We start from the raw sequence: 24,696 nt of genomic DNA, 5'->3' as shown, positions 1-24,696 counted from the left end.
GACATATTTATCGCTCCCTCTCTGACCCTCCCTCGCTCTCTTAATTTTACTACACAGTCTGACAGGCGCCATGTTGTCAGGCTGATATACATCAGTTTAAATAACGCTTCTGTTGATCGTCTGCCAAACTCACGACGCATTTCAAACAGGTAAATACGGCCGAGCGCATATAGTGAACTTCACGTCACACTGGATTTCTACTGTACCTGATCAAACGGGCCTGTGAGGGGGCAAGACAGGCTCAGACCATCATTAGTCCATAGTGAGGTTGCAGACTAGTAGTAGCTCTCTCAGCTCATGGCCAAATTGGCTGGATGTCAGTCTGTCTGTGGCTTGTGAGGTGTTAAGAAGCCTAATGATGTCTGGTCTTGGCTGCACCATTGTTTGGATGTTGATCTTGCTCTGCAGGTGAGGCAGGCGGCTGAATGTTGCCGGACTATAATCCAAACACAGGCGATGAGATTCTTCCAGAGACTCTATGGACGTACCTGAGAGAATAAACACATATACACTGGATGCGCATCGAAGTATTTAAAATTACCTTTAGTGTTTGAGGGGATCGATTCATCTCTTCAGAATTTTTAATTTTAATTAATAAAACAAAATACAAAAATACAGAATACACAAATATTCAGAGAAAACTGAGAATTAAGAAAATATAGGAAATACACATATATTTGCATCAAGCTCACGTCATCTTTCAGCTCATTCTCCACTAACAGTCTATTTAATAGTATAATAGTAATATACTATAATAATATAATTTACACCAGTATACAAATACCTGACTTTGCAGATTAAAGAACAGTCATCACAGTAGAATACAGTTTTATCTTGTTTGCTTTTTATATTTACGGACAGCAGATGTTTTCCACATCTGTTTGTATTTTAGCACATTTCTCCATGTACAACTAATAACTGGGCGTATGTGTATCGTGACCTTGGACTGTAAATCTAAAAATGGACGACATGACGGCTCCACAAAAGTAAAGCCGAAGCGTCTGGATCGCCCCCTGGTGGCTGGCTGCGGTAAAAGGTTATAAAACCCCTCTCCTCCATGTTGGTGGATGGGACATGGGGCCAAACTAAAAAGTCAAAGTAGAGGAAAAATACATTGTTCTCGGCAGCTCTCACCAACTGGTTCTGTTGTTCCTACTGCGGAGACTCTGGCTTTAAACGCTTCCGCACAAGATGACTTTTGTATTCAGGACATTCATGCTTCATTTCTGGATAGTTGGAGGAAGTAGAGACGTGTCGTCCATCTTTATGAGACTGAAAGTTAAATCTGGATCAGATTCCTTCTTCTACGGACATTATGCTCAGAGGGCCAGGTGGACAAAGTCAGTGGGAAACTGCGGAGCGGTGTTTTCCCTCCTCCAGGGAAAACACGGAGGATCTGCGGAGTCCGGTTTGAAAGCAGCTTTAGTCGTACGGTTTGCTTTCAGAACCTCCTCACTGGTAAGAGGACGAGGAGGTGCTCACGAGCTCTGGGTGTGATGTCCTCTGTCCAATCAGAAGAAAACGTCCTTTTAAGGAGGCCTGAGGTCATTTTGCTTGTTTCACTCAGATTCTGCGGAGGCAGCATAACAGACAGTGTTAGATAAATAAGTGCTTCTTTTTTTTTTTTTTAACTGTGAATCATGTCTCTCATTGAATCCCAGAATACAAATATATGGAAATTAGCATAAGAGGTCCCCTTTAAATTCTGTGATTCAGAGAAGAACGATAAGGTGAACGAGGATTTGTTTTGTTTGCACTGATTTATATATGGTGCTGTTTTCTGACACATCTCTTACTCACACTATTGGCTTGTCTTTAAACCTCCCTTTGGCGTTGCCAGACTAAGTTATGTGGATTGCCTGTGAAGATGTGATATCTTGGAAGCACTCAGACTGCCCCCAGAGAATTGGCCTGTAAACCATCATTAGCGAGCGGAGAAGTGTAAGTCTTTAAAACGTTAGATCCAGCTGACGTGCCATATAACCCCTTTTATTCCCAGTGACAAACCAAACCATCTAAAATCATGTATAATTATGGCGAGGTAAATCCAATTTACCCCTTCTGAATGTACGGTTTTCTAAATACATGAATTATAGATTTAGAAACATAAAGCAACTGCAGTATTTCACAAAGAATATGTCTGGATTTAGATCACAATTCCACTTGTGTTGTGCAAAAAGTGATTAATTGCTTTAGTTGGGTGATTTTCGATGTGATGGATGGAGCTGAATGCAGAGAGCCCCGGTGGCAAAGCAGTGGGATTACCATGGGTCTGATCTTATGGACTCTTGAAAAAAAAAAAAAAATGCCCTGACTTTTGATGCAGTCACGGCACAAGACAGAATTTCATATTTAGCTTTGACACCTTGACAATTGGGGAGAGGGAGAGGCAACCTTCACAACTTCCAAGCGCACATAAAACTTAGATCAGTTGTGTTTTTAAAGGGAAGTCACCGCATTCAGCCGAAATCAACATTTCAAAGTCTTCACGGAGCCCTTGACTTTTGTGGCAGATCACAGAGAGGTGGATTGGCAAGACTCATTTACATTGTTCAGAAATCTGCTGCTGGTCGATGTTGAAAAGAAAAATAACCTTAAATTTTACCTTATATTCCTCAGAGGGGGAAAGGGACATAGTTTGGAGCCAACATGAAAATGAATAAGAGACAGAAAGACAGAAAAAAAACGAGGAGGGCATTTCAGGACGTTAATGTTCATGTTTGTAATAAATTGTACAATAGAGGAAGTTTGAGTGACTCCTTGTTCAAACCAGATCCGTGGACCTGTCAGTTGATTAGTCCTCTTGATTACCATTTATAAGAGCTGCAGCGCTCTATTATTTGCATTCCTATTTAGCCATGATTTTGCGGAGGGCACACCGTGATTAAACTTGTCACGAGGCCTGATTGACAGGGTCAGATCTCCACATTCCATTCTGCTGAAACGCAAAAAAAAAGAAAAAGAGAGAAAGTAAAATAGACACTGGATGTGTCAGCTTCCCTTCCCTTTTCCTTTTCCCTCTCTCCCGAGCTCTTCGCCCTTCTTCTCCCTCCCCCTCTTCCCCTCTTACAATCTCGGTCAGGAATGTTTTAATTTTAGGGATAGATTCTGCCTGTCAGGCGCCGCTGGACGGCCTGTAGTTCAGACGACGAGATGTGATGGGTGTAAAACAATAAAAAAAAAAAGAAGAGAGAGAGAGCAGGAGAACAAAGAGGAAAAGAGCTCACTTTATTGGACAGATTTAATTACACTGAATAGAGATTAAGGCAGGCAATCCACTGAGGTGTGAAATTAACCCTTGATTACTGATGAAGCCACGAACGGGGGCTGAAAACAACAGTTAAAAAAAGATTGACCACTCAGTGGAGTGGTAATTATTTCGGATATCAGTTAAGAAAAAAGAGAAAAAGAAATCTGAAGAGGTAACGTTGGCATGCATAAATGGACGAGGAAAGGTAACTACATTATTAACCAGGCTGAAAACGCTAACAGAGAAAGACTTAACATGATCTGAAATCTAGCAGCTTGCTTGCATCAGAGATTACTAACCTTTCTGTTAGACTGGTCTCTCTCCCTGCAGGGGAATGGGGGCACAGAGGGAAAAAAAAAACACAATTAAAAATGCAGAAATGAGTTGATGCAATCTGCTCACGCTAAATGATGCTGCGGATTTATTTTCCTGAAATCTCAAATGCAGTTTTTAGGAAAAAAAATGGACTGAGGATGTTGAACCGCAGATGCACGAGAGGGAGGATTTGATATTTTCTCCGAATAAATCCTGCAAGCAGCTTCGCTCTCGGTTCGTTTGACGTCAAAATATCAAAAAGTCTTTGGTGCAATTCACTGAATGAAAAGTCGTTAACCTTACTCACAAAAACACAAGGTAAAAAAAAAAAAAACTGTCAATAAGTTAAATAAAAATACTCATTTACGACTGAGGCCATTGTTTCCTGCACAGTGACATTTACTCGTCTTATCGCCACCACACATTATCAGCCACTCATCCAGGAGGGAAATGGGACATCCGCTCATTCAGACCTGATGTTCACGACGCAGCCAAATGCACGGCCCCGCCAAGGCTAGCTGTTCGTATAATTAGCGGTAATTAATGAACAGAAAGCGAAGACTCGTTTGTATTTTAAATGATCTTAAATGATCCCATTAGCACTTGTCATAGTCCTGTACACCAAACAGCGTGAGTTCAATTAGATTTTTTTTTTTTGTCATATTAAAGTGCTTTCGAGATGCCACATTTGAAAATCTTCCGGTTAGTCGTGCTTTCCTCAAATTATCTGCCGGATGGCTGCGACATATCTTTTCCGTGCCACGAGGTTTCAGGCCCGACGTGCACTGAAATTGCAGATTTCACATTTTTGAGGCTGTTTCTTCTTCTTCTTCTTCTCACACCCTTTGCACGTTGTCTCTCATTTCTGCATTAAAATGGCCAGACTCCACCACCGCCGCCTACCTCTCATCCCTAACTGTGCGTGCATGACAGCATGCATACAATAAAATATGTACCCTGTCTTGTACGTTTCATTCCCGGTGCTGAACGGACAAGGGAGGAGGACGGAGAGGAGGAATAAAGTGCCATAATGAATCTAAAAGGCATAATTCATTCTGATCAAACGCACTCAGGGATGAGTCATGCTCCGGTGAACCCTTCTGACCACTGATGGCTCTACAGCGGAGACGAGGATGAGGCGGGATTGACGAGCGCACATAAATTCTAATTATTCCCAATGTATGCGATTCCTGCAAATGGCCGTCCTCACAGTGGTGGCCGCTGACGGCTTTCTCTAACAAAACCACCCCCCCCACCCACCCCCCCTCTCAAAATGTCCCCTTAGACTTTTTTATGAAGAGCTCTGGCTGTAAACCTGGGACAGGAGCTGTGGAGCAGGAGGAATGAAAGCAGCGGGTCGTGCAGTCGGTGCAGACGGGGAGAAAAACACCCCGGCTCCAGCCCCGGTGCCGGGAACAGAAAGGTACGATGATCAATTAATCCAGGCAGTAATTGGATGAGTGTGTATGTAATGCGGTAATGCTGTAATGAAAGTCATCCATTGTGCACATTCTCTCCCTGGCCGGTGAACCATCCCCCTCATCATCCTCTGGATCTCAGGTGCTTAGCCATGCAAATCTGTCTGACAGCCCAGTACATCTCTGTCTGCCTAATTGGACAGTATAGAGTTGTTTATGGATATTGCAGACATTTAGGACTCAGTTGGGGGCTGCTCAAAAATCATTAGCAAACGGCCCCTGTTACTGGACTGTCAACTTCACTTCACCGACGTCAAAGCGCCGCGATGAGGAAAAAAAATATATAAAAAATGTTTATCTCTGTCAACAACGGGGAAAGGCTCTTTTTAAATTGAGCAGTATAGTTGCTGAACATTCAAACATGTGATGGAAGGAGAGTGGATTCTAGCAGCTTGTTATATCACTGTGTCTCGAGGTGGTGTTTTTGTTAATTAGAAAACAACTCCATCTGTACAATACCTCACATGAAAGGTGCAACAACACACTGCCAGACTCCCGTAATGTTATAGTTCTACTGATTCACACCCACCTATTATCAGGGTTGTAGTTGTATGAAGACTTCTTAAAGTCTTATAACAACTAAACCTACGTTATATGTATTTTGTTGACTCGTGTTCATACAAAAGTGTTTCCGACAATATTCAAACTCTGAGAAATCAAGGTAACGTCGCCTCTTAATCACGTCTTTCAAACCTCCCAGTTTGTATCGGCCACTCTTGACGGATCTTTGCTAAATAACGTGATCAAAACTTAAACAATGACCTCGTACGTGAACGCCTGAGTCACGATTTTCCTTGACACTGCCACACGATGTCATCAAACCCAGTGTTTCAAGAACCCCAAGTTATACATTCAACGTTTAAGCTAGTTTTGGTTTATGTTCAACAATCTCACCCATCACGGACAGACACTGTTAGAAACTATTGGATGTAGTCAGACGGTGTCATCAAAGTCAATTAGAATTTATCCTCTCGGGACCTTGAATACATGTTGTTGCATATTTCAAAAATGTCAACATTGTGAAGTTAGTACCAAACGGTTGATTCGTCCTCTGAGAACCGAGAACGTCTACAAAGCGAGATAAACAATCCATGGAATAGTTGTTGGGCCTAATTTCTGTCTGTAGAAAAAGACAAACTCATATTTCCATATATGAAATAACCAAACACATGAATTTCATTTAGAAGAAAAACATTGCTCTACCGTTGCCTCTGTGTTTTGTCCTTTCACTGATATATAAAGGTTACGTATTCTACATCAGGCGGCGCTGTGCCCCCTCCGAGCTCCCACCGGCTCCAAACACGAGCTGCAGGTTCGGCTTATGAATGTTCAAATTGAAGGCACTCTGATTTGCATGGCTGAACACGGCGAGGCAGGGGAACAGGTCAGAGGGACTCCAGACTCCAGCTTTTAGCGGGACGAGGCTGTGCCAAGCTGCGCGGAGGCGATGTGCTCGTTGCACTGATGTGACCTCGAACAAAAGAGGGGCCAGAGGGCGCGGCGGCGGCGATCCTAACGGATAGCTGGACGCGCCGTAAACATCAGTGAACGTGCGGCGATGACTGACCATCAGCGTTATTTATTAACGTTCACTGGCTCAAAGCCATTTCAAAGACAAACCGTCGGCCAACGGTAAAGTCGTCAAGCGGTCCTCCATTTTTAAAAATATTTTTTTTACTGTTATGCTTCATCGTCATGATGCAAATGTGCAGGACGATTGATCGGAGCGACCACAGGAGAAGACACAAAAACTGGTGACAACACAAGGGTAAATCCAGCTCACTGTTACTCTTTCTACCTCCCTCATTCTGTCTCCCCCTCTTTCTCTCTCCCGCTCCCTTCCATCTTTATAGCCGAGCCAATCAATGGCAAACCAGTGTCTATTGTCTGTTCTGTGCTCAGGCCCCTGCCCTCCTGCTGCACCCCCCATTACAGAAATGTTTCTTCCCATCAGTGCCTTTACTTATCACTTCCCGGGTGACATTGAACTTCCTATGCCCCGGCCGCCGAGACACATCTCTGAACTCACACAATTACTCTTCATCCCCACTAACAATTTAGTAATGAAGTATTGATTTCCAGATTCCACTCTTATGGATGATATTAGATTTTGTTTGATAAACTGTGCCTGGGCCTCTAATCTGCACTGTCCCTTTTCCCACTGTCTGTAAAACAAAGTGCCACTGGAGAGATAATGACCAGAGAACATCGATGAACTCATTTCATCAATTTGTAACACTTGACAATGAAAAAGGGCAGGCATTTTTCAAGCTGCAATGTCAAAGTTTATTGCTCTGGGTACAGTCTTATTGGAAGCCCGACATCTTGAGCAGCGTTCAGCACTAATTTATGGGCCCCAATGTGCCAGTTACTTTTAAAGGAAATGTTTGGATACTGGGAGGATATTAGTGTTGCACCTGGGTTGTCTGATTCCCGGGGCCACCGGGGATTCACGTGTCATGTTAGGAAAAAACAGAAACAGCCGAGGAGAGCCAGAGACTGTCGCTATGTGAGAAAATACTGTTGGACATAAATCATGTTGGGATGTTACACGTGAATCACATTTGCATTGATGCAAGAGTCACAGAACCGCTTGAATCTTTTCCAGTTTTCATTCTCAGATTATTAAATCCACCGTTACATGTAAAAGATTAGAAATTAGAATCTGTTGATTTGTGCCGTGTGTCTTTCAGCATCTCTTCCCCGAAAATATCTCACGTTAAAAATGAGTGAATCCTTAAACGAGGGGAAAACATCTCTGTTGTGACTTTAGTCTTCACGAGTTGGAAAGGACGGTGTTAACCCTTCACCTCGAATAATCAAGATTACCGGTCACACCAGGTGATTAGGTTTATCTCTCCTAAAGCTGTTTTGATTAAAGCTACATCCACACAACCACATTTGTCAAGTACTAACTCTGCAGATACACCTGATATTGTCCTTGTGAGCTTTTTTCTCAAAGCTGAATGTGTTTTCATCAAATACCTGTAACACTAGAACACATCTCCGCCGAGGCCCAACCGTCCCCTCGAGGTTAAATCCAACAAATTAAGATCTGTTCCCTAAAATTGCCTGATTTTGTTCATCAACATCGATGAACTATCCCTGGGAAAACAGTGACAATGTCTCAGACAACGTGAAAGAGAGTGAAGGGAATTATTTCTGGGTCTGTCCCACGTCCATCAAGTTTCATATTCACTTGTTTTTGTGAAATGAACAAACAGACGGGCCTGAAAACAAAACTTCCTTGGCGAGGTATTAATTCCCATCAGCCTTAGCTGCACTTTGCATTGCACGAGCTGAAGAAGATTAGCATGTTAGCCGCATGTCCGCTGTGCAGCCTCGGAGCTGTTGGACTGTAGCCGTGTTAAAGCTTCCTTCACGTGGTCCGATCATCGGGTCTCCGCTGCCTTTATGAAACCGATTAATCCTGGTTCAGTTTATTAGTCTCGTTCAAGACGGGCTCCTCACACGAAGTCCTGCTGAGGCACCTTTATGAAACATGTGCCCCTCTGGTCGTCCACGACACCAGATTAGTCTTTGTTGTTCAATAAAAGTCTCAGTAACACTTTCGCCTTCTCGCAGCATCCAAACCAAAAGATCACACATTGAGAAGTTTCGCCTGTGTTTGGATAATAGATGCAGAAAAACAGAAGAATCGTTGCCCTTAGATTTTGTTTACGTCTCTTAACAAAATCCCTTTTAAATGCACATATATGCCGCAGCTCCAGCACCATTTTATTTTTTTAACTACTGTGTTCCTGCTGTGCAGACGATTTATCTGGTGCAAAGTCAAATTATTTATTTCCCCTCATTCATCCTGTTAGAATGAGAGACCTGAGGAACAACAGCCAATTTAGATTGAAAATCCCAGTTCAGCTCAGGGTAATCTGATTTCTCTGCTCCCCAGAAATCTACATGTATAGTGCTTATCAACTGGGTTACTGGCAGGTAGGAAGAATAACCCAATTTGAGGTTACTTGTTTCTCTGTGTGTAGTATTCAGTGTCACATTGCATTAGAAGAGGAGGGCTATTGCTTTGTGGAATTGATGCGTAACTTCCTCGCTCCTCCTTTCCCAGATGAAGCCGCTCATTCATTCCCATGTTTTTTTTCTCTTTTTGAACATCCCACAACCACGTGGAATAACAAAATAATCCAATGTAAATGCACTGCAATCAGATAATGGCTTTAATGGATGCATTTAAAGAAAAAAAAAAAGGAAAACAGGCCAGAGTATATCACCACTTCTTACTTTTAACATTTTTCTCATGTGAAGGCAGCGGCGTTCGTCTTCTTCCTCACGACCAGGCGTCGTTGGAAAGTGACGGGATTGAGATGGGTTTACTGGAGCGGTCGCGGGGCCAGGGGGCCACCTCCTCTATGTGCTACGACAATAACACGGCTGCCCCCAGACCTCCCACCCAAACCATTTGCAGATATTAAACAGGGTCGAGTATGGGCTGTGGTAACGGATGACCACCGTCCACAGAGCCCTAATCACCACAGAGGTCAATCCTCCTCCAATGAGGCCGGCGCTTCCTTCAAGGTGATTATTGATAAAGGATGACACGCCAATGTAGTCACAGGAGGAATTATACTCAGGGGCCAATCACGGCCCCTCTCTCGTTTCCAGAGACGGGGACCTTGCTTAATGTATAAATACTGTGATGGGGCGCTGTTCTCTTACCTACTGAGTGACTATAAAAGAAACGGAGTGGAAACCATCAGGGATGCAGGGAGCCATGTCAGCTGCCTTTAGATACAGTCCTCCTAATATCTTTTAAAGGAAACAATCATCTTTCCTGATGATCCAAAATGTCCTGTAGCAGCCAAGGTCAAACACACACACACACACACTCACACGTAAATGCATCATGTGTTCAACTGTGCATTGTGTCTCTTGTTTTGCCCTTTTGTCTCCTGCAGGTACGATGTGACTTCAAGGTGTTGAGCAGATGCTTCAAATGACATAAAAGTGGTGGATAGAAAAGAAACATATAAAACGTATGAACATAAACATACGATAATATATGAACATATAATAAGCAACGTATAAACTGCAGAATAAATTAACCCAACACATTCAGTAGTATTAGTTACTGACGGAGACTATTTGATGGTTACAGAAGTGGATAAACCACCTCTTGTAAATACGAAAGAATGGATGGATGGAGAGAAATGGTTTGATTGAATATGAATATTAAAATAAATTATGCTTTTACAATAATCTATAATGTTTATTAAACAAATCAGAATAGTTTTAATGTGTTTTAATGTCATTTTAAATGTATATCAGTTTAAAGATATTTTCATAATATTATCACTGAACATGTATGATTATATATATTATGTTTATGTGTAGTATTAATCATAAGTGTGAAGCATTTATAAATCTCTAAAACACCAGTTATGAACGCTTCATGATCAACATTTTAGAGTTGTTTTAAACTCAAAGACGTCGATCCGGACGATTCGATTCGGAGCAAAAACCAGAATGTCCCGTAGATGAAATACCGAGTAGTGTCGTGGAAATAATTGGAGATAAATTTACTGTTTGACACGATCAAAGCTGCAAAAAACACAGATTTCCTTGGCGACACTGTCGACATATTTACTGCCCTGTAGCTTGTTGATGGGGGGAAAAAACAGTTGCTTAGGAGGAAGCATGTCCTACCAATCACTCTCCTCTTCTAAAGGGGCTCCAATGGCACCTGAGGGGGAATCTCATGGCTGTCATCCCAGAAAGGCTGCCGCACTGATGCCTGCTCACCATCTGCTCCCCATATGAGCAAAAACAGGCAATTGTCTCAGAGAAGGGCGCCTCAATCACTCCGTCATTGATCTAATACACTTTAACTTTAGCTGCGGCTTTGGACAACGTTTGGGTGGAATCGGTGAGGGCCCCATTTGCTCGCAGGAGATAACAGTAACCGATTGTGTGTACGTGCGGCGTAGGTCGAGTGCGTTTGAAATGTATATCACAGCCCTGCCCCGTCTCAGCACGGACTTGGCATGTGACAGTGAGAAAGGCAGAACAGTGGGACCCTGTCAGTGTTACACTTCCTGTAAATAACCCCTCCATGCCTTTGGTTTTATCATTCCCTGCAAATGATTCCAGGCCCCTCCAGAGTCGACGAGAAATAGCATTATTTTATGGCACGGAGAAAAAAAAAAAAAAGAAGAAGAGGAGATAAAAAGAGGAGCCGGGGAGAGAAAAAGGGAGATGGGGCTAAAAAAAGGTCCTTCAGGGAACATGGTGTAAATGAAGTTCCAGGAATGACACAGGCGAGCAATGAGGCGTGGATGGAAAATATACGCTGCACATCATCGGATAGAGATGCCAGTGGAAATGGCTTCATTGAAGTGTCAGCCCTCATCCATCAATCAATCATCCGCGAGAAACAATAACACTGCAGCGATGGGGCAGCTTTTATGGGGCTTACTCATGGGTATCAGAAACAGCACTTAAGTGTAGTTCTGACACTGGGAGAAAAACAGAGGTGAGGTGTTCGGCTTATTCCACATGCAGGTATAGAGCAGATAGGGAGGGACTAAGTATACAGTGCCAACCCCCCCCCCCCCCCCCCAGGCATGGAGAGCTCTGGACGCAGGAGTTTTTAACAGCAGTGGGTTTCATTCTTCTGTATATCTGCTTCTCCTGATATTGATATTTTGGATTTATGGGACATTTAAGTTGATTTATTGAAATTGAAACAAGACTCACACTGTGTCTCAACACAGATTCCTCCATGCAGAGCGCTGTGTACACTTTGTACTTAAAGGAATAGTGTCTGAACCTTTCATTGCCAACGATGGGTTTTTTTCCGTACACTTGTCGAGGGCTAAGAACAGAGGATGTCGCACCTTGTTGAGATCCATGAGACAAATCGTGATTTGTGAATATGGGCGATACAAATACAATTTGATTGATTGATTGATTGATTGATTGACTGATTGAACGCTTGATGGTGATTGTTACTCTCCAAATATCTGGCGTCTCTTTTGCTCACTTGACTTGAAAATGTAATGAATTGGCTTTTTCATGAAACGTGGAAATAATGCTGCCATCGCCTCAGCCGACACGTTGTCCTTCCTCAGACGACATTTTCACAAGTTTGAAAATAGGCTAGTTATCACTCTCCTCCCCCAATGTAGCCAAGAATGCTACTGCTGAGGGTGTAGGCCCTTCATAGAGATAGATGATGCGTTTTCCTCCCTTATTCCAGAAATGAAGTCAAAATATCCCTAAAACAAACACAACAAATAATTACGACCAAACTTAAAAAGGCAAAGTAATTAGATAAGAATAACCTAAAATCTCTGAGACAGATTTATTTGATGTGTACTTTGTTGTTTGGTCCATGTCCCATCCGCAAGTATGGAAGAGGCATAATTTAAGACCCATATTGCAGCCCGCCACCAGGGGGCAATCAAGACAATGGCTTCACTTAAGGGGAGGCGTCCTCCATCTTTATTAAAAGTCTGTGCTCAGTTCAACATTTTGTAATCTCTGACCGTTTTCAGTGACTCGTCCAGGTACCCACAGTGCACTGCATCTTGTCACTACCAACACTGCCCCCTGCTGGTGTGCTAGATAAGATTCGTAGAACACTATTGTCGCCCGGAATTTAAGATAAAAAGTTTTTCCGTGTAGTGAAGGTATATTTATATAGCTCATTTCAGCTAGTTATTATTTATGTGCTTTCTCATTGTGGGAACTGTTTCTCTATAATTTCGATGTAAAGCCCTGAGATAATGAACATCGTGATTTGGTGCTTTACAAATAAAATTGAATTAAATGTTGTCTACTCTTTTATTTAAATGTTACTTCAGATCTTTCCTTCACAAAAGGGTTTCAGTAAACGGGTGATGGATTCACTCTGATAGTAAAGCATCTGCTGTGGTATCACCTACAGGTCTATATTTAAAATACAAAGAGATGAAAGTTTTAAAGAAAGGATTTTAAAGCAGTAACATATGAAGTGATTCTAATCTCAGCAGGTAAAACCTTCCAGAGTTTGGGGGCCTGTGATCCTTCACTCACCATCAGGCCCTGGAAACAACCAGCGAGGCCAAAGGGAGTGAGTGGATCCTTTACACACAGAGGTTGTGTTAACTATGAAAAGTCATCAACAAGGATTTAGAATCAATGTGGACATGAACAGGACGCTAATGCAGCGAGGCCACAGTGATAATTGTTGTACATTTTCTAAAACCTATAATAATCTTACCAGCAGCATTTTGGTGAAGGGAAGCCAGAGCAATAGAAATTATAGAAATCTAGATATAATAGAATCTACTCTAGAAGTCTAAAAGAAAATATATACCAGATATTTATACATATATATGTTTAAGGAAATAATTTTTAATGTATCACTAAATTAAAACCATGTTGCACCTCGCAAACTAGTAGTGTTGGAGTATTACAGCCATAATATATATGTTTATATATAATCAGCAAAATGTTAAATGGTACAACAGTCGCTTTTGCTGTACGTGAGCCTTTTGATTTCCCCAAACCAAGTCTCTTGATGGCTTCTCGGCAACATGAAACATGACACGTCATCCATTATTCTGTACATGTGCCTTGCTATCTCAGCCTGCTCCATATGGCCCCTGTTCTCTCCAGACACCCAAATCCCTTTCCTCGGGCCAGGGGCTGTTTTTGTGGGAACCATTACATCGCTCCTCTCCCTCAGAGGAATGGGGTGACGATGATGAGCAATCACAGCCAGAGCAGACTTTCTGCCTCAAATTCTGACAGGATACTCGACAATTGACCATGTCCGCTTTGTTGGCCCAATTGCTAATTCATGCAAGTTGACATTCTGGAGGCGACAATTATGAGTGATGAAAGGACTGAAAATAAGAGGAGGGAGCACTTAAGGGGAAGGAGGAAACATCAAGTTTTAGTTTGTGAGCAAGGAGAGGGGTAGAAGATATTCACGCCAGAGGAAGAGGATTTCTGGACGCATCCTGAATAAATCCAACAACGTACTGTAACCTCTTCTAAAAACCAAACACACTGAGCAGGTGAATGGACATCAGTCCGAGCATGAAATGCTATTTGTGTGTTGAATTGTGCACTAAAATGGCTCCTGTGGGTCCTAATGTGATGAAAGACACTTGATAAAGACCTCAGGACAGAAACACGTCCCACGTGAATTTATATGAAACTGAGCACAGTTGGAAATAAGGTGTCTTAAGGAAAAGAAAAGCTAAAAGTTCTAAGTTTGATCAAATCTGCTTTCTCAACTTGTGAACGTATGAATCTATTACTTCCCCTCCATGATATTATTGGATAAATAACATTATTTTAGCCTTCCAGACAACGTGAAGGCCCAGAGACGATGATGATTCTGACAGTGAGAGGACGAACTGCAGTCTTCATTCTGCAAAGAATACAAACATAAGTAAAGGTACAAAACAAGAAAATGCACAAATTAGATTAGAGAGAAAAAAAAAACAAACAAAAATAAGAAGTAAACATCAGGAAAATTCAGAGTGTATCTGCGTTGGGAGCTTTTTGACGTGAAAACCCTCGCAGCGCCCTGGACACGGGGGATCGAGGGGGAACGGGACGCATGTCATAAGCTGTTGTCGACTTGCGTTCTCTGCCACGCGTTTGCACTAAGTTTGCCAGAGTGGGGGGAATGTGAGGGTGATGCTAAGTGAAATGCTCATTTTGCGTTTGTGATTACCAAGGCCCATGGGCGATATGCACTAATGTGAGCTAATGCAATAGATTACACAGTGCTGGCCCAGGGGAACAGACAGCAAACAGATGTGGTCGACTCAAAAATGGGAGGAGGGACGGGGAAGAAAAAAAAAAAGAATCCAACTTTATAGTCTTCAATGTGCTGAAGATTGTCCCTCTCAGTTTATTGTTTACAGAATGCTTCAGCTGCGATAGGCTGCGTCAGACTTCTCCTTTTATAGAAATGAGGGAAGTCAACGTTGATGCTGCTGCTGCAGAAGCTTTTACCAAACTTCTCTGAGGAGCCTTTATTATTCCTCTTCAGGTCTCCGAGCTCGCTGAGTCACTGAGGTCCCACTGCTGCTGTTTGATTCAGTCAAGATGATGATGATGATGATGATGATGATGTCACAGCAGGTCAACACCTGAGTTACATCACCGATCAGGGTGTGGTCAGAAAAAGTCATTACTGAGCTGAACGAGATCAGCGCAGCAGCGTTTTTACGACATTGTGCCACATGAGGTGTATTTTTTTTAAATCCTGTAATTGATTGAAATCTCGTTTATCTCTCACATGAGCTTCATTATTGTAATTTCACCCTGGACACGTGTATTTTTGATGAAGGCTCACTGCAGCACACAGTGAAGTTCTGCTGCTCAGACTGAACGTGTGAGGCCGTCATCTACACTTTGTCAATGCTGCTATCTAGTGGTCGACCTGAGTCATCGGTGGGGACAGGAAATATAAATATATTCCTTTGTGTCGCGTCTACTCAGGTTTTTATCAATGATGCAATCTCAGTAATTAAAATATTGTTTATTTCATTCATGTTGCAATAAAGTTACTTTGAAGAGATGAACTTGTTGCTTTACTCTGATGAATCTGAAATCTAGGTAGAGGTTGTGAAAACTTCTCACTCCTGAATTTATTTTAAATCAGTGTTTCAGATCCACAGAGACGATCACTGGTTCCTCAGACTGGAACTTTTTAGGTTAGAATTATTTTTTTATGGCTTGTTCGGTGTAAATCTCAACACAGTACATCAGGAAACATTGTGCTTGTGAGTCCTGTATGTTTAAAAACTGTTTTAAAGTTGCCAAAGTTCAGAGTATGCAAAGACTACTCAACGGATTCCCATGAAACGAGGTGGAAGGATTTGGTTTTGGGTCAAGTCAAGTCATTAAGCTGCACATCCTGATCAGGGGTCAGATCCAGGAATTGTGAGATCGGATGTTTTCAACAATTTCATTGTTTTGTCAGAGAACAATTTATGGATCTCGGGGGAAAAGATCTCGTGAATTTAAATGTGGTTTCATAAGTTGACTTTTGGGCAATTCCAGTGACTCAATGTGATCTTCCTGGTTAAAATACAGAATGAATACATGAGATAAGAATTTCAAACATTTTCTTTGATAGACGTGAATACATGGATCTTGTTTTACGTGTGTTTTTGTGAACCTAATAGGGACATATTAGATTTGCAAGAGACAACTAAAAATGGCCAGTGTTTGACAACCCTGAAGGATTTCAGCTCCAGGTATGAGAGACGTGTCAGATGTCCAAATTAAAGTCACACAAAAAGAAAACCAGGGCACTAACTCACTGTGCTAAAGCTAAATAACACAGAAAACCACGGAGCTCTTCGCATGTCACTTTATTATTGAAATGTGTCATACAAATCTCAAACAATATTTTCATTTTTATATAAGTACACATGTAATGTGAATACCAAAACAAATAACTTAACCAAAGCCTTTCATTGTGGCAGAAATACTAAATAACACAACAGATAATAACCTGAGACTGTTTTGTTCACAGTGTTTACATTGGGCCAGCGTCACTGGTTTCATGTTTTTCCCAAATCCACAGTCACACATGTAAAAAAAAAAAGGCCTCGTTCGGCTCGAGCTGACGCTGTCCCTTGAAACAAAGCACCACTTTCCAGACGCCAAGGCAGCCCAAGAAAATACAGCACGACTATTTAACACACAAACAGAAATCCATGAGGTCTGGTTCATTTTGCAGCTCATACTTTGAGGCAACGCTAAAGCAGCTGAGAGACATTTGCCATTTCAAAAAAGGATAAACAATAACCTCAATACCTGTTCTGTGTTTTACACTGGGCTCATAAATATCAAGCATATCGAAGGAGACCAGTTACTCGTGTGCCGTTGGTCGACATGGTCTCAGTAGTAGCTGCTCTTCGTTACCAGACAATCTCAGGTTTTACAAATACTGTGATGCGCGACAAATTCGTGCCCATCGAGTCAACAGACGAGACGCGGAGCTCCAGCTGATGTGACCGCGACAGCAGCTTAACAAGAACAACAGTGTGGGGAGCACAATGTGAGGTAGACCACTTCAGCAAACACAGACGGACTCGTTACTCTGGCCTGTTTGTAAACCACTGGGCCGAAGCCATCAAGTTATTCGACAGAAAATCCCCCACCCGCCAGTGCTTTGGGAAAGGAAACAAAAAACAGAATAGTGCTTAATTACTGCTTGGACGTCGACAGTTAGTAAACTGAGCAGCAATTCTTCACACAAATCTTTCTTCTTAGGTTTTTACTTAATACAATTTGCCGTGCTGATAGCCTACAGATACACCGACGTTATCCCACATACGCATTTTACTGTTGTGTCATAGACACTTACAGGTATCTGGACTTTAGTGTGGGTCAAAAACATTTCAGAGAAAGAAAATATCACAGTGCACACCAGTGGAATAATAAGTTTAAAGAGAGATACTCTGCACGTTTTCGTTCAAAAAGAAAAAAAAAAGAAAAACTAAAACGCCCGAGCCCTGAAATGTCAACACAACATAAATGTCCTGCTATTGAAAAAATATTAAATTAAGGGAGTTGAGACACTTTCTGAGCACAGACGTCTCTTCTTAAATCTGTACATTGAACAAATTCTCTCGAAAATAAGGTAGCAGCACAGTTCAATCTAAAGAGAGACAGAAAGTTTTTCAATCATGACTTGATTCATTTACCTGGTTAAACTTTTCAAAGATCCCCAAAAATAGTTTCAACATATTCTTCAACCTTTTACCTTTGGAGCCACTTTAGGTACTTTTGTCAGAAGCCCCGTAGCGTTGATGAGGGAACGGGCCTGAGGGGTCTCGTCTCTGCAGGATGGGCAGAGTGGGTAAGTGTTGGTACAGCACCGTTCTGCCCCCTGAGAAAAAAACCTTTCAGTTAATTCTACAACCTGCTAGAACTTGCAGATCTGAAGAACCCTTGTCTCCAAACAGAGGTCTCAGACTGACTGAAGCTGCTGACCTAATACATACCTGCTCTCTGGTTGGCCAGTCCTCCGTGACTGGGGTTCGCTGGCGAGCTGTGATAGAGAGAGGCCAGTTCGTTGGGGGTGTAGGGGCGAAGGAGGTTCATCATGCTCCACTCAGTGTCCAAACCTCCTCCCATAGCAGACGCTGTGTTCTTCACAGGACCCAGCGTCTCCGTGGATGGAGCCATGGTTCTCACACCTCTCCCTGAGATGATCACCCTGCTGGATGCGTCCCCTAGTGGCGCTCTGAAGCCAGGCTTCTCGCCGATGTCCGCCTCCCTGCCGGTGGGTACCGAGTACTTCAGTCTCTTGTTGGAAGATTCACCAAAATCCATCTGGGGGAGGCTCCCAAATCGGCTGGAAAGGCACAGCCTGGCAGCTTCCGAGTGCCAAATGGCGTCACTCCGCGCCGGGTAACTCCTCTCCGCGATTCCCACTCTGTCCGGGGGGCCCGGTCGGTCCATCGCATGCTTGCTGCCTGCGGTGGGTTTCCTCATGTGCTCTGGAAACCTGGAGGATTCCTGACTGGGGTGTGAGTCAGAATTCTTTCTATAGCGCTGAGCCTCCTGGACAACATTGTTTAGGGGTGCGAGGACAGGGGGGGGCTTCAGACCTTGAGGTTGGTTAACAGGCGGCGTCTTCTCTTGTGGTTTTGCCGGTTGGCGGGGAGGAGATTTGGTTCGACGAGGGTGGCGCCTGTCGATCGGCGGAAGTGGGCCGACGTCTTTGCCATCGAGTGCGGGGGGGCAGCCTGTGTAACGCTTTTGTTTCACACTGCCTCCAAATCCACTCTTCTTTGCGCTGTCTGATTTGTCCTTATGACTCAGCCTTTTGTGCATAATCAGAACCTCGGGGTACATGGTTTTATACGCGCAGAACGCACAGGTAATTGGATTTAATGCATTTCTGGTTTCTACACTAGCAGGGATGGAGAGAGACACTCTTAAGGACAGGTTTAATGGGGCCTCTGAGTTTTCATCTTTTATATCTTCTCTTTCCATCTTCATGTTGACAGGTAGAGGGACCTTTATGAGCACGTCATCACTCGGCGAGGAGGCAGACTTCGCAATTAATTTCTCGTACTCGTTCATCTGAGCGAGTGGTTTTCCAAGTTTGCTAACTACGCTCTCATATTTGTCCTCCGGTTTTGCTGCGGCGCTCGGAACCCAGAGTTTGGTTCGATTCCGGGCGGGACTCCTGCTGCCATTTCTGTGTTCTCCATCAGTGGGAGAGGGCACTGAAGGCACAGGTCTGCCGGTGATCTCCACGTCGGGTTTGTTCTTGTGACGACGTTCCAGGTGATACTTCAGTGACGTCTTCTGGGCTGCAGCGTAGTCACAGTAATTACACTTAAATGGTTTTTCACCTGAAACAAACAAATAAGTAAAGTTTAAATGAATCACAGGATTAGAAATACAGACACAATAAATTAAGTCTTATATTTATGCTTGAATCATTCAGGGCTAAATGTGTTGGATGTACCTGTGTGGGTCCTGAGGTGAACTGTGAGGTAATAGCTCGATCGGAATGATTTGCCACAGTAACTGCATTCTTTTGATTTGACTTTTGATCGATCAAACCCGTCTTCACCTTTGAAAACAGACAAACACACAAATGAATCCACAGAAAAGTAGAAACTAAAAATCACAGATGTGTTATCGTCCTTCAGCAGCAGAGGGAGCACTGGGTTCCAGAGCTTTTCTGCATGAATCAAAGAAATGTTTGAATTGATCACATTTATCACAAACCCAGGTTTTCTGTTAATGCTGCTTCCTCGGCGCCCTCCTCTGATCCTTCCTCTGCGTGCTCCAGTGAGCCCACTCGTGACAACTTCCCCTCCATGGAGGAAGTGGGGCTCTCCTCGCCGCCTCGCTCACGCTTGTGCACCCTGGAGTGAAGAACTAACTGGTGATACGTCCTGAAGGTCCTCTGACATTCCTCACAAGTGGTTGGCCTCTCTTTGTCCTTATCTTTTTGCATGAGAGACCTCCGCCGTGGCGCTGGGCTTTCTGCTACACTCTGCTGCTGAGACCGCAGCTCTCTCCCAAGGACCTCTTTCGCAGCCTTGTCTCCTTGGCCTTCAGACCAAATATTATTCAACTCCTCCTTATCAGAGTTGCAGTCCTCGTTGTCTGTGCTGGCTTCCTGGCCAATATCTTTAGTATTATTTGGACCCACTGCTATCTTGCCCTTTGTAGCAAGCTGCCAGGCCTGATAGGTGTTGAAGGGATCTAACTGCGGAATCCATTTTGATGATCGTTCATTTTGCAAACTATTTCCTGCAGAATGAGGCCGAAGGTTCAGACTGCGAAGAAACGTTTCCTGTGTGGTGAGGGATTCAGTTGTGGCATCCACGTTTTCCTTGTCTTTATCTTTGCCATGCTCCACCTCTCTATTATGTACTTTACTATGTTCAACCAAACTGTCATGGTCGGGGAAGAAAAACCCACAAACCATGCACATTTTGTAAACAGTGACTACCTGCTCTGAAGCAGGGTCTTGGACTACGTCATTGACTGTAGCCGGGGTCTCCAGGTCCTGCTGGGCCTTGCTCTTTGCTCCGGGTTTAGCATGCATCTTCATGTGGTTCTTAAGAAACCACGGCTCTCGAAAACGCCGCCCACAGACATTACAACAGTAAGTGAAGTAGTCCTTGTGCTTCCTCATGTGAGCCTCTAGCTCGCTGGCATCTTGTGACACCTGGCCACAGACGATACAGCTGTGGACCTCCTCTTTTTCATTAGGGAGACTGCTTGGTTTGGGTCGGCCTCTCTCTCCTGGGATCCTGAATTCAGCTTCAACTCGGAGCACAGTGGGCTCAGAGAAAGTGGTGGGGTGCTGAGTTAATACGTGGGGTCCGAGCTCATCCTGATGAGTGAAAGTATCATCACAGAACATACAAGACAGCGACGAGCTTCCTGCAAAATGAAACGCTGCCTTTTCTGAGCTGATGGTGTGCGGTGTCATGCTGGAGCCAGGGATGCTTGCATTGTTACCAATCAGAATATCTTGGGCAAGTCCATCTGGGCTCTCCATTAACGGCAGCAGCAAGTGAGTCGGCATTGTTCAGTGAAAGCGGAGCAACAAAGCTCTATACGTTGTCCAGACTTTTAGGAACCTGGAAAATATGGAAAAACATTTTTTAGGCTTTGCTCAGTGTGAAACTACAATCAGGTAGCTACTACCTGACTGGAGATAAAAATCTGTTAATAATACAGCACAAAGAACTTCCCTTATGCTGAAACAGGAAATGTGTCTTTTTTAGCAATCAACTGCACAGACAAGTCATTTCCTCTAAATGCAGATCACTGATAAAATGCATAAAACATTATTTTTCCTGCTCACAAGCATTATTTCTCTTTTTTCTTAGTATGTACATGTGTGAGCCGTCGCCAACAGCTGTGATACTTCAACAAGCAGACCACTTTAATATAAATGTTAAACGTTAATACTGCTGTTCCTCTACATATTTAAGAGTAGATGGTGATAGTTAGCACTGAATACAATATACTGCAGTTGGATTAACAAATACTGCAATCCACGACATAAAACCATGTATACAATATCTAGCTTTATCTAGTTTATTCTAAACACACTAAATTAAAACTTTAAAATGGATTTGGTTTGGGTGCCATTTGAAAGTATTCAACAACAACTAGACATCTGTCAACTGAAAACTTGTTTTACTATCTCACGGTCCTCAGCTGCCCTGTTGACTCACACATTGCACATTAACCTGGTATGCTTCAGGTGTATGATCTTGCTTTACTTTTGTCTTGTGACCGGTGGCACTACCTCCAGTTTCAGCAGGTATGATGAACTAATATTGACATAATCAACACATGCCCACACATTACACAACAGATTCAGTTACAAAGGATCAAATCACTCACATTCAGGACTAAGAGACATTAATCAGTGACATTAACGGTTGATTGAATCATCATTTAACTCTATTTATTGTTTGTTTATTACTTTTACAGTTATCAGCTGCACTTGCCCCCTGTCGATTGCTCTCTGGATGCTTTTGCGATATATATGTGTAAAATATGCACGTTCCTCACATGTAAATTAAGGTATTTACATCAAATTATACGGTTTAAATCGTATTACTTGACTCAGGAGTGGAGAAACTGGACTAGCAAGTTCATCACAATGCCAAAGTGTTGACTGTGACACCAACACAGAGTGGAGCCGCCTATTATAACTGCTTTAATTCATTAAAAACTCAAAATGCACTTAGTTTGTCCAGTCTGGGCTACTGTTACACAGAGGAGAACCTAAAGTATTTAAATATAATGGGCTCATTCTAGAGTAAAGCAAACAACAATTCATTCAAATTAGATGAGACACACTCGTCACACTCACCAGGATTGTTTCATATTCAAAGGACCTTTAAAAATCATGAGTGTACTTTTTTTTGGTTCCCTCTTTGGTAAAGGGACGGTTCACCCAAAAATTTAAAGTCACTCATTATATCAGTTTTTAAGGCCAGAAAAAAAAAACGTTTGGAGTTTCAGTTGTAAACAGTCGAATGGAAATGAAATAAATGGTGACCGATGCATCAAATATAATAAAACAACAGAAAATACATGCCTCCATTCTGCTCCTGTGGTGCCCCCCCCCCCCCCCATCAGCTTAGTGGAGAGTGGATAACGAGTGAAAGAATTTTCATTTTGGGGTGAACCATCCCTTTTAACCCACATCTTTATAAAAACCTAAATCTTATAACACGTGACGTCAGTGAATCTTTAATTGATCCTGTCCTCATTCTCATAATTGATTTTTACTCTGGTCGAGAGAAGTCCACGTTGTTCGTCGTGTTGAAAAGTTTATTATAATAAGATCGGTGGTTTTTCTAACACTGGACGTTTGTTTTCACTTTTTGTTTGTTAATTTCAGTCGCTGTGATTCTTTAATCCAGGATTCTACCATCAGCAACCATAGACATGTATTTATTCATTCATATCTCTGTGTATCGAGGAGCCACCTTGTTATTCAACGCTCGTTTGACCCAAAAACTCAATTTATTCCGACACTTTCCTCTGAACTTCCATCGAGCAGCAGCTATTACGCGTCTATGTGCGCTTCATACGCACACGCTGACTCCAATCAATAGAAATCACGCAAATCTCAAAACTTTTTACGTTACGTTAACTTTACTCGTAATTATCATGACAACACACAGCGTGGACCCTGTGTGTGTGTGTGTGTGTGTGTGTGTGATTCCACTGATGCCCGTTTATAAGAGGAGTTGACAACATGCTAACGTTAGCGAAGTTAAGTTAACGAAACAACCGTCGCTTTGTTTGCGTGTTTGTTTGCTTGTTTGTTTGTTTGTTTGTTTGTTTGTTCCTGCGGTGAAATGTTAGAAACTCACCAAACAAACACACCGCCGCAGTTTCCGGGATCGATGCGCGAGAGAGACGCGGAGCTCCTCCGCCGCCGCCGCTGCTAACACCGATGCTAACGCCGCTGATCACTCACCTTGTACCGGATCATTTTTTTTTGTTCGGACTCTTTTCCTCCGTGCAGCTGTTGAATCCGGCCGTGCGCGCCCCCGCCCACTCACACAACCACCAACGAATGGGGCGCGTGCACGTGCAGCAGTTACTAACCCTCCCTTCCCCAAATAACAAAAAAAAAAAAAAAAGTCACGTGGTCGCGTGGAACAGGAAAGAGAGAGAGAGAGGAAAGAAAAAAAAAAAAAGGAGTGCACGTTAATCTTAATTAATTAATCAATCAATAAATAACAGCGAGCACGCGCCTGTATGTGTGTGTGTGTGGTTGTTTTACTCCTAAACAAAACTTGTTAGTGTATCTGAACTTGTCACACACACACACACACTGTAGTTCACTGACCTGTACACACTCACTGTGTGTAGTTGGAGGCCTCGGGCTACACAACAGCTCTGTTTCATATGTAATGCTGCAGCACCTTCAAAGTGAGGCCCTCTCTTCTTCTTCTTCTTCTTCTTCTTCTCCTCCTTCCTCTTCCTCTCCTCCTGCTCTCACTTCATGCATCAGCTACCATGTGGAGGTGGGGGAGGGGGAGACTCAAACTTTTCACAGATACATGAGGGTTTTTTTTTTTTTTTTTTTTTTTTTGCAGAAGCTGAGAGGCCGGGTTGAGTCATGAGGACATTTTCAGGTTATTCCTACAGCTTCCATGAAACTTGAATAGAAACAAGCTCCGGTAGATTATTTAGAATTCACACTGCACCTCAACACACAGCTGACGAGCCTGAATACTTTACGGTGGTGTATTTAAATACGAGGGGGAATAGCCCTGTATTCAAGAGAAAGTACACGTAAAACTTTATTATGATAATACCAAATATAACAATTCACTGACTCTGTGAAGTCAGCGCCCGCTCGTGAAAGCACACAAATAATGCAGTGATTCCGTGAGATAGAGATCCACCACCTACAGCAGCTTCCACAGGCCTGTGTGTAATTAAACAACTGCCCCTCCTCCACCCTCACAACCCTGCACACAGACGTCAGGCAGGGACGGCAGCAGAAAGCCCTGCACGCTTCAGTCAATGCAGATATTCAGTCCACTCCAGTGTTCGCTGACACACACACACACACACACACACACACACACACACACACACACACACACACACACACACATTACGTCCCTCTGAATGGCAGCA

The 24,696-nt window shown here is 43.0% G+C and overlaps 1 protein-coding gene across 10 annotated transcripts; it reads right to left on the bottom strand.

Moving 5' to 3' along the window:
- Nucleotides 1-16,382: 16,382 nt before the first annotated feature.
- znf217 (zinc finger protein 217) lies at nt 16,383-24,071 on the bottom strand. Of its 10 annotated transcripts, none has more exons than XM_020104516.2 (6): nt 23,897-24,071; nt 19,783-21,152; nt 19,517-19,624; nt 18,039-19,400; nt 17,798-17,923; nt 16,383-17,692 (listed from the first exon to the last, which is right to left on the bottom strand). In XM_020104516.2, exons 2-5 carry the CDS (start codon nt 21,095-21,097, stop codon nt 17,811-17,813), a joined length of 2,898 nt encoding a protein of 965 aa, XP_019960075.2. In that variant the 5' UTR covers nt 21,098-21,152; nt 23,897-24,071; the 3' UTR covers nt 16,383-17,692; nt 17,798-17,810. The 10 variants fall into 10 exon arrangements, with proteins under 10 accessions (XP_019960075.2, XP_069383092.1, XP_069383088.1 ...); XM_069526991.1 differs by having other exon boundaries at nt 16,383-17,201; XM_069526987.1 differs by lacking the exon at nt 23,897-24,071 and adding an exon at nt 23,522-23,658.
- Between the last annotated feature and the right edge of the window lie 625 nt (nt 24,072-24,696).

This window comes from Paralichthys olivaceus, chromosome 6 (genome assembly GCF_024713975.1).
Source record: "Paralichthys olivaceus isolate ysfri-2021 chromosome 6, ASM2471397v2, whole genome shotgun sequence".
Classification (NCBI taxonomy): domain Eukaryota; kingdom Metazoa; phylum Chordata; class Actinopteri; order Pleuronectiformes; family Paralichthyidae; genus Paralichthys; species Paralichthys olivaceus.
This window is presented reverse-complemented; position numbering and strand designations above follow the sequence as displayed.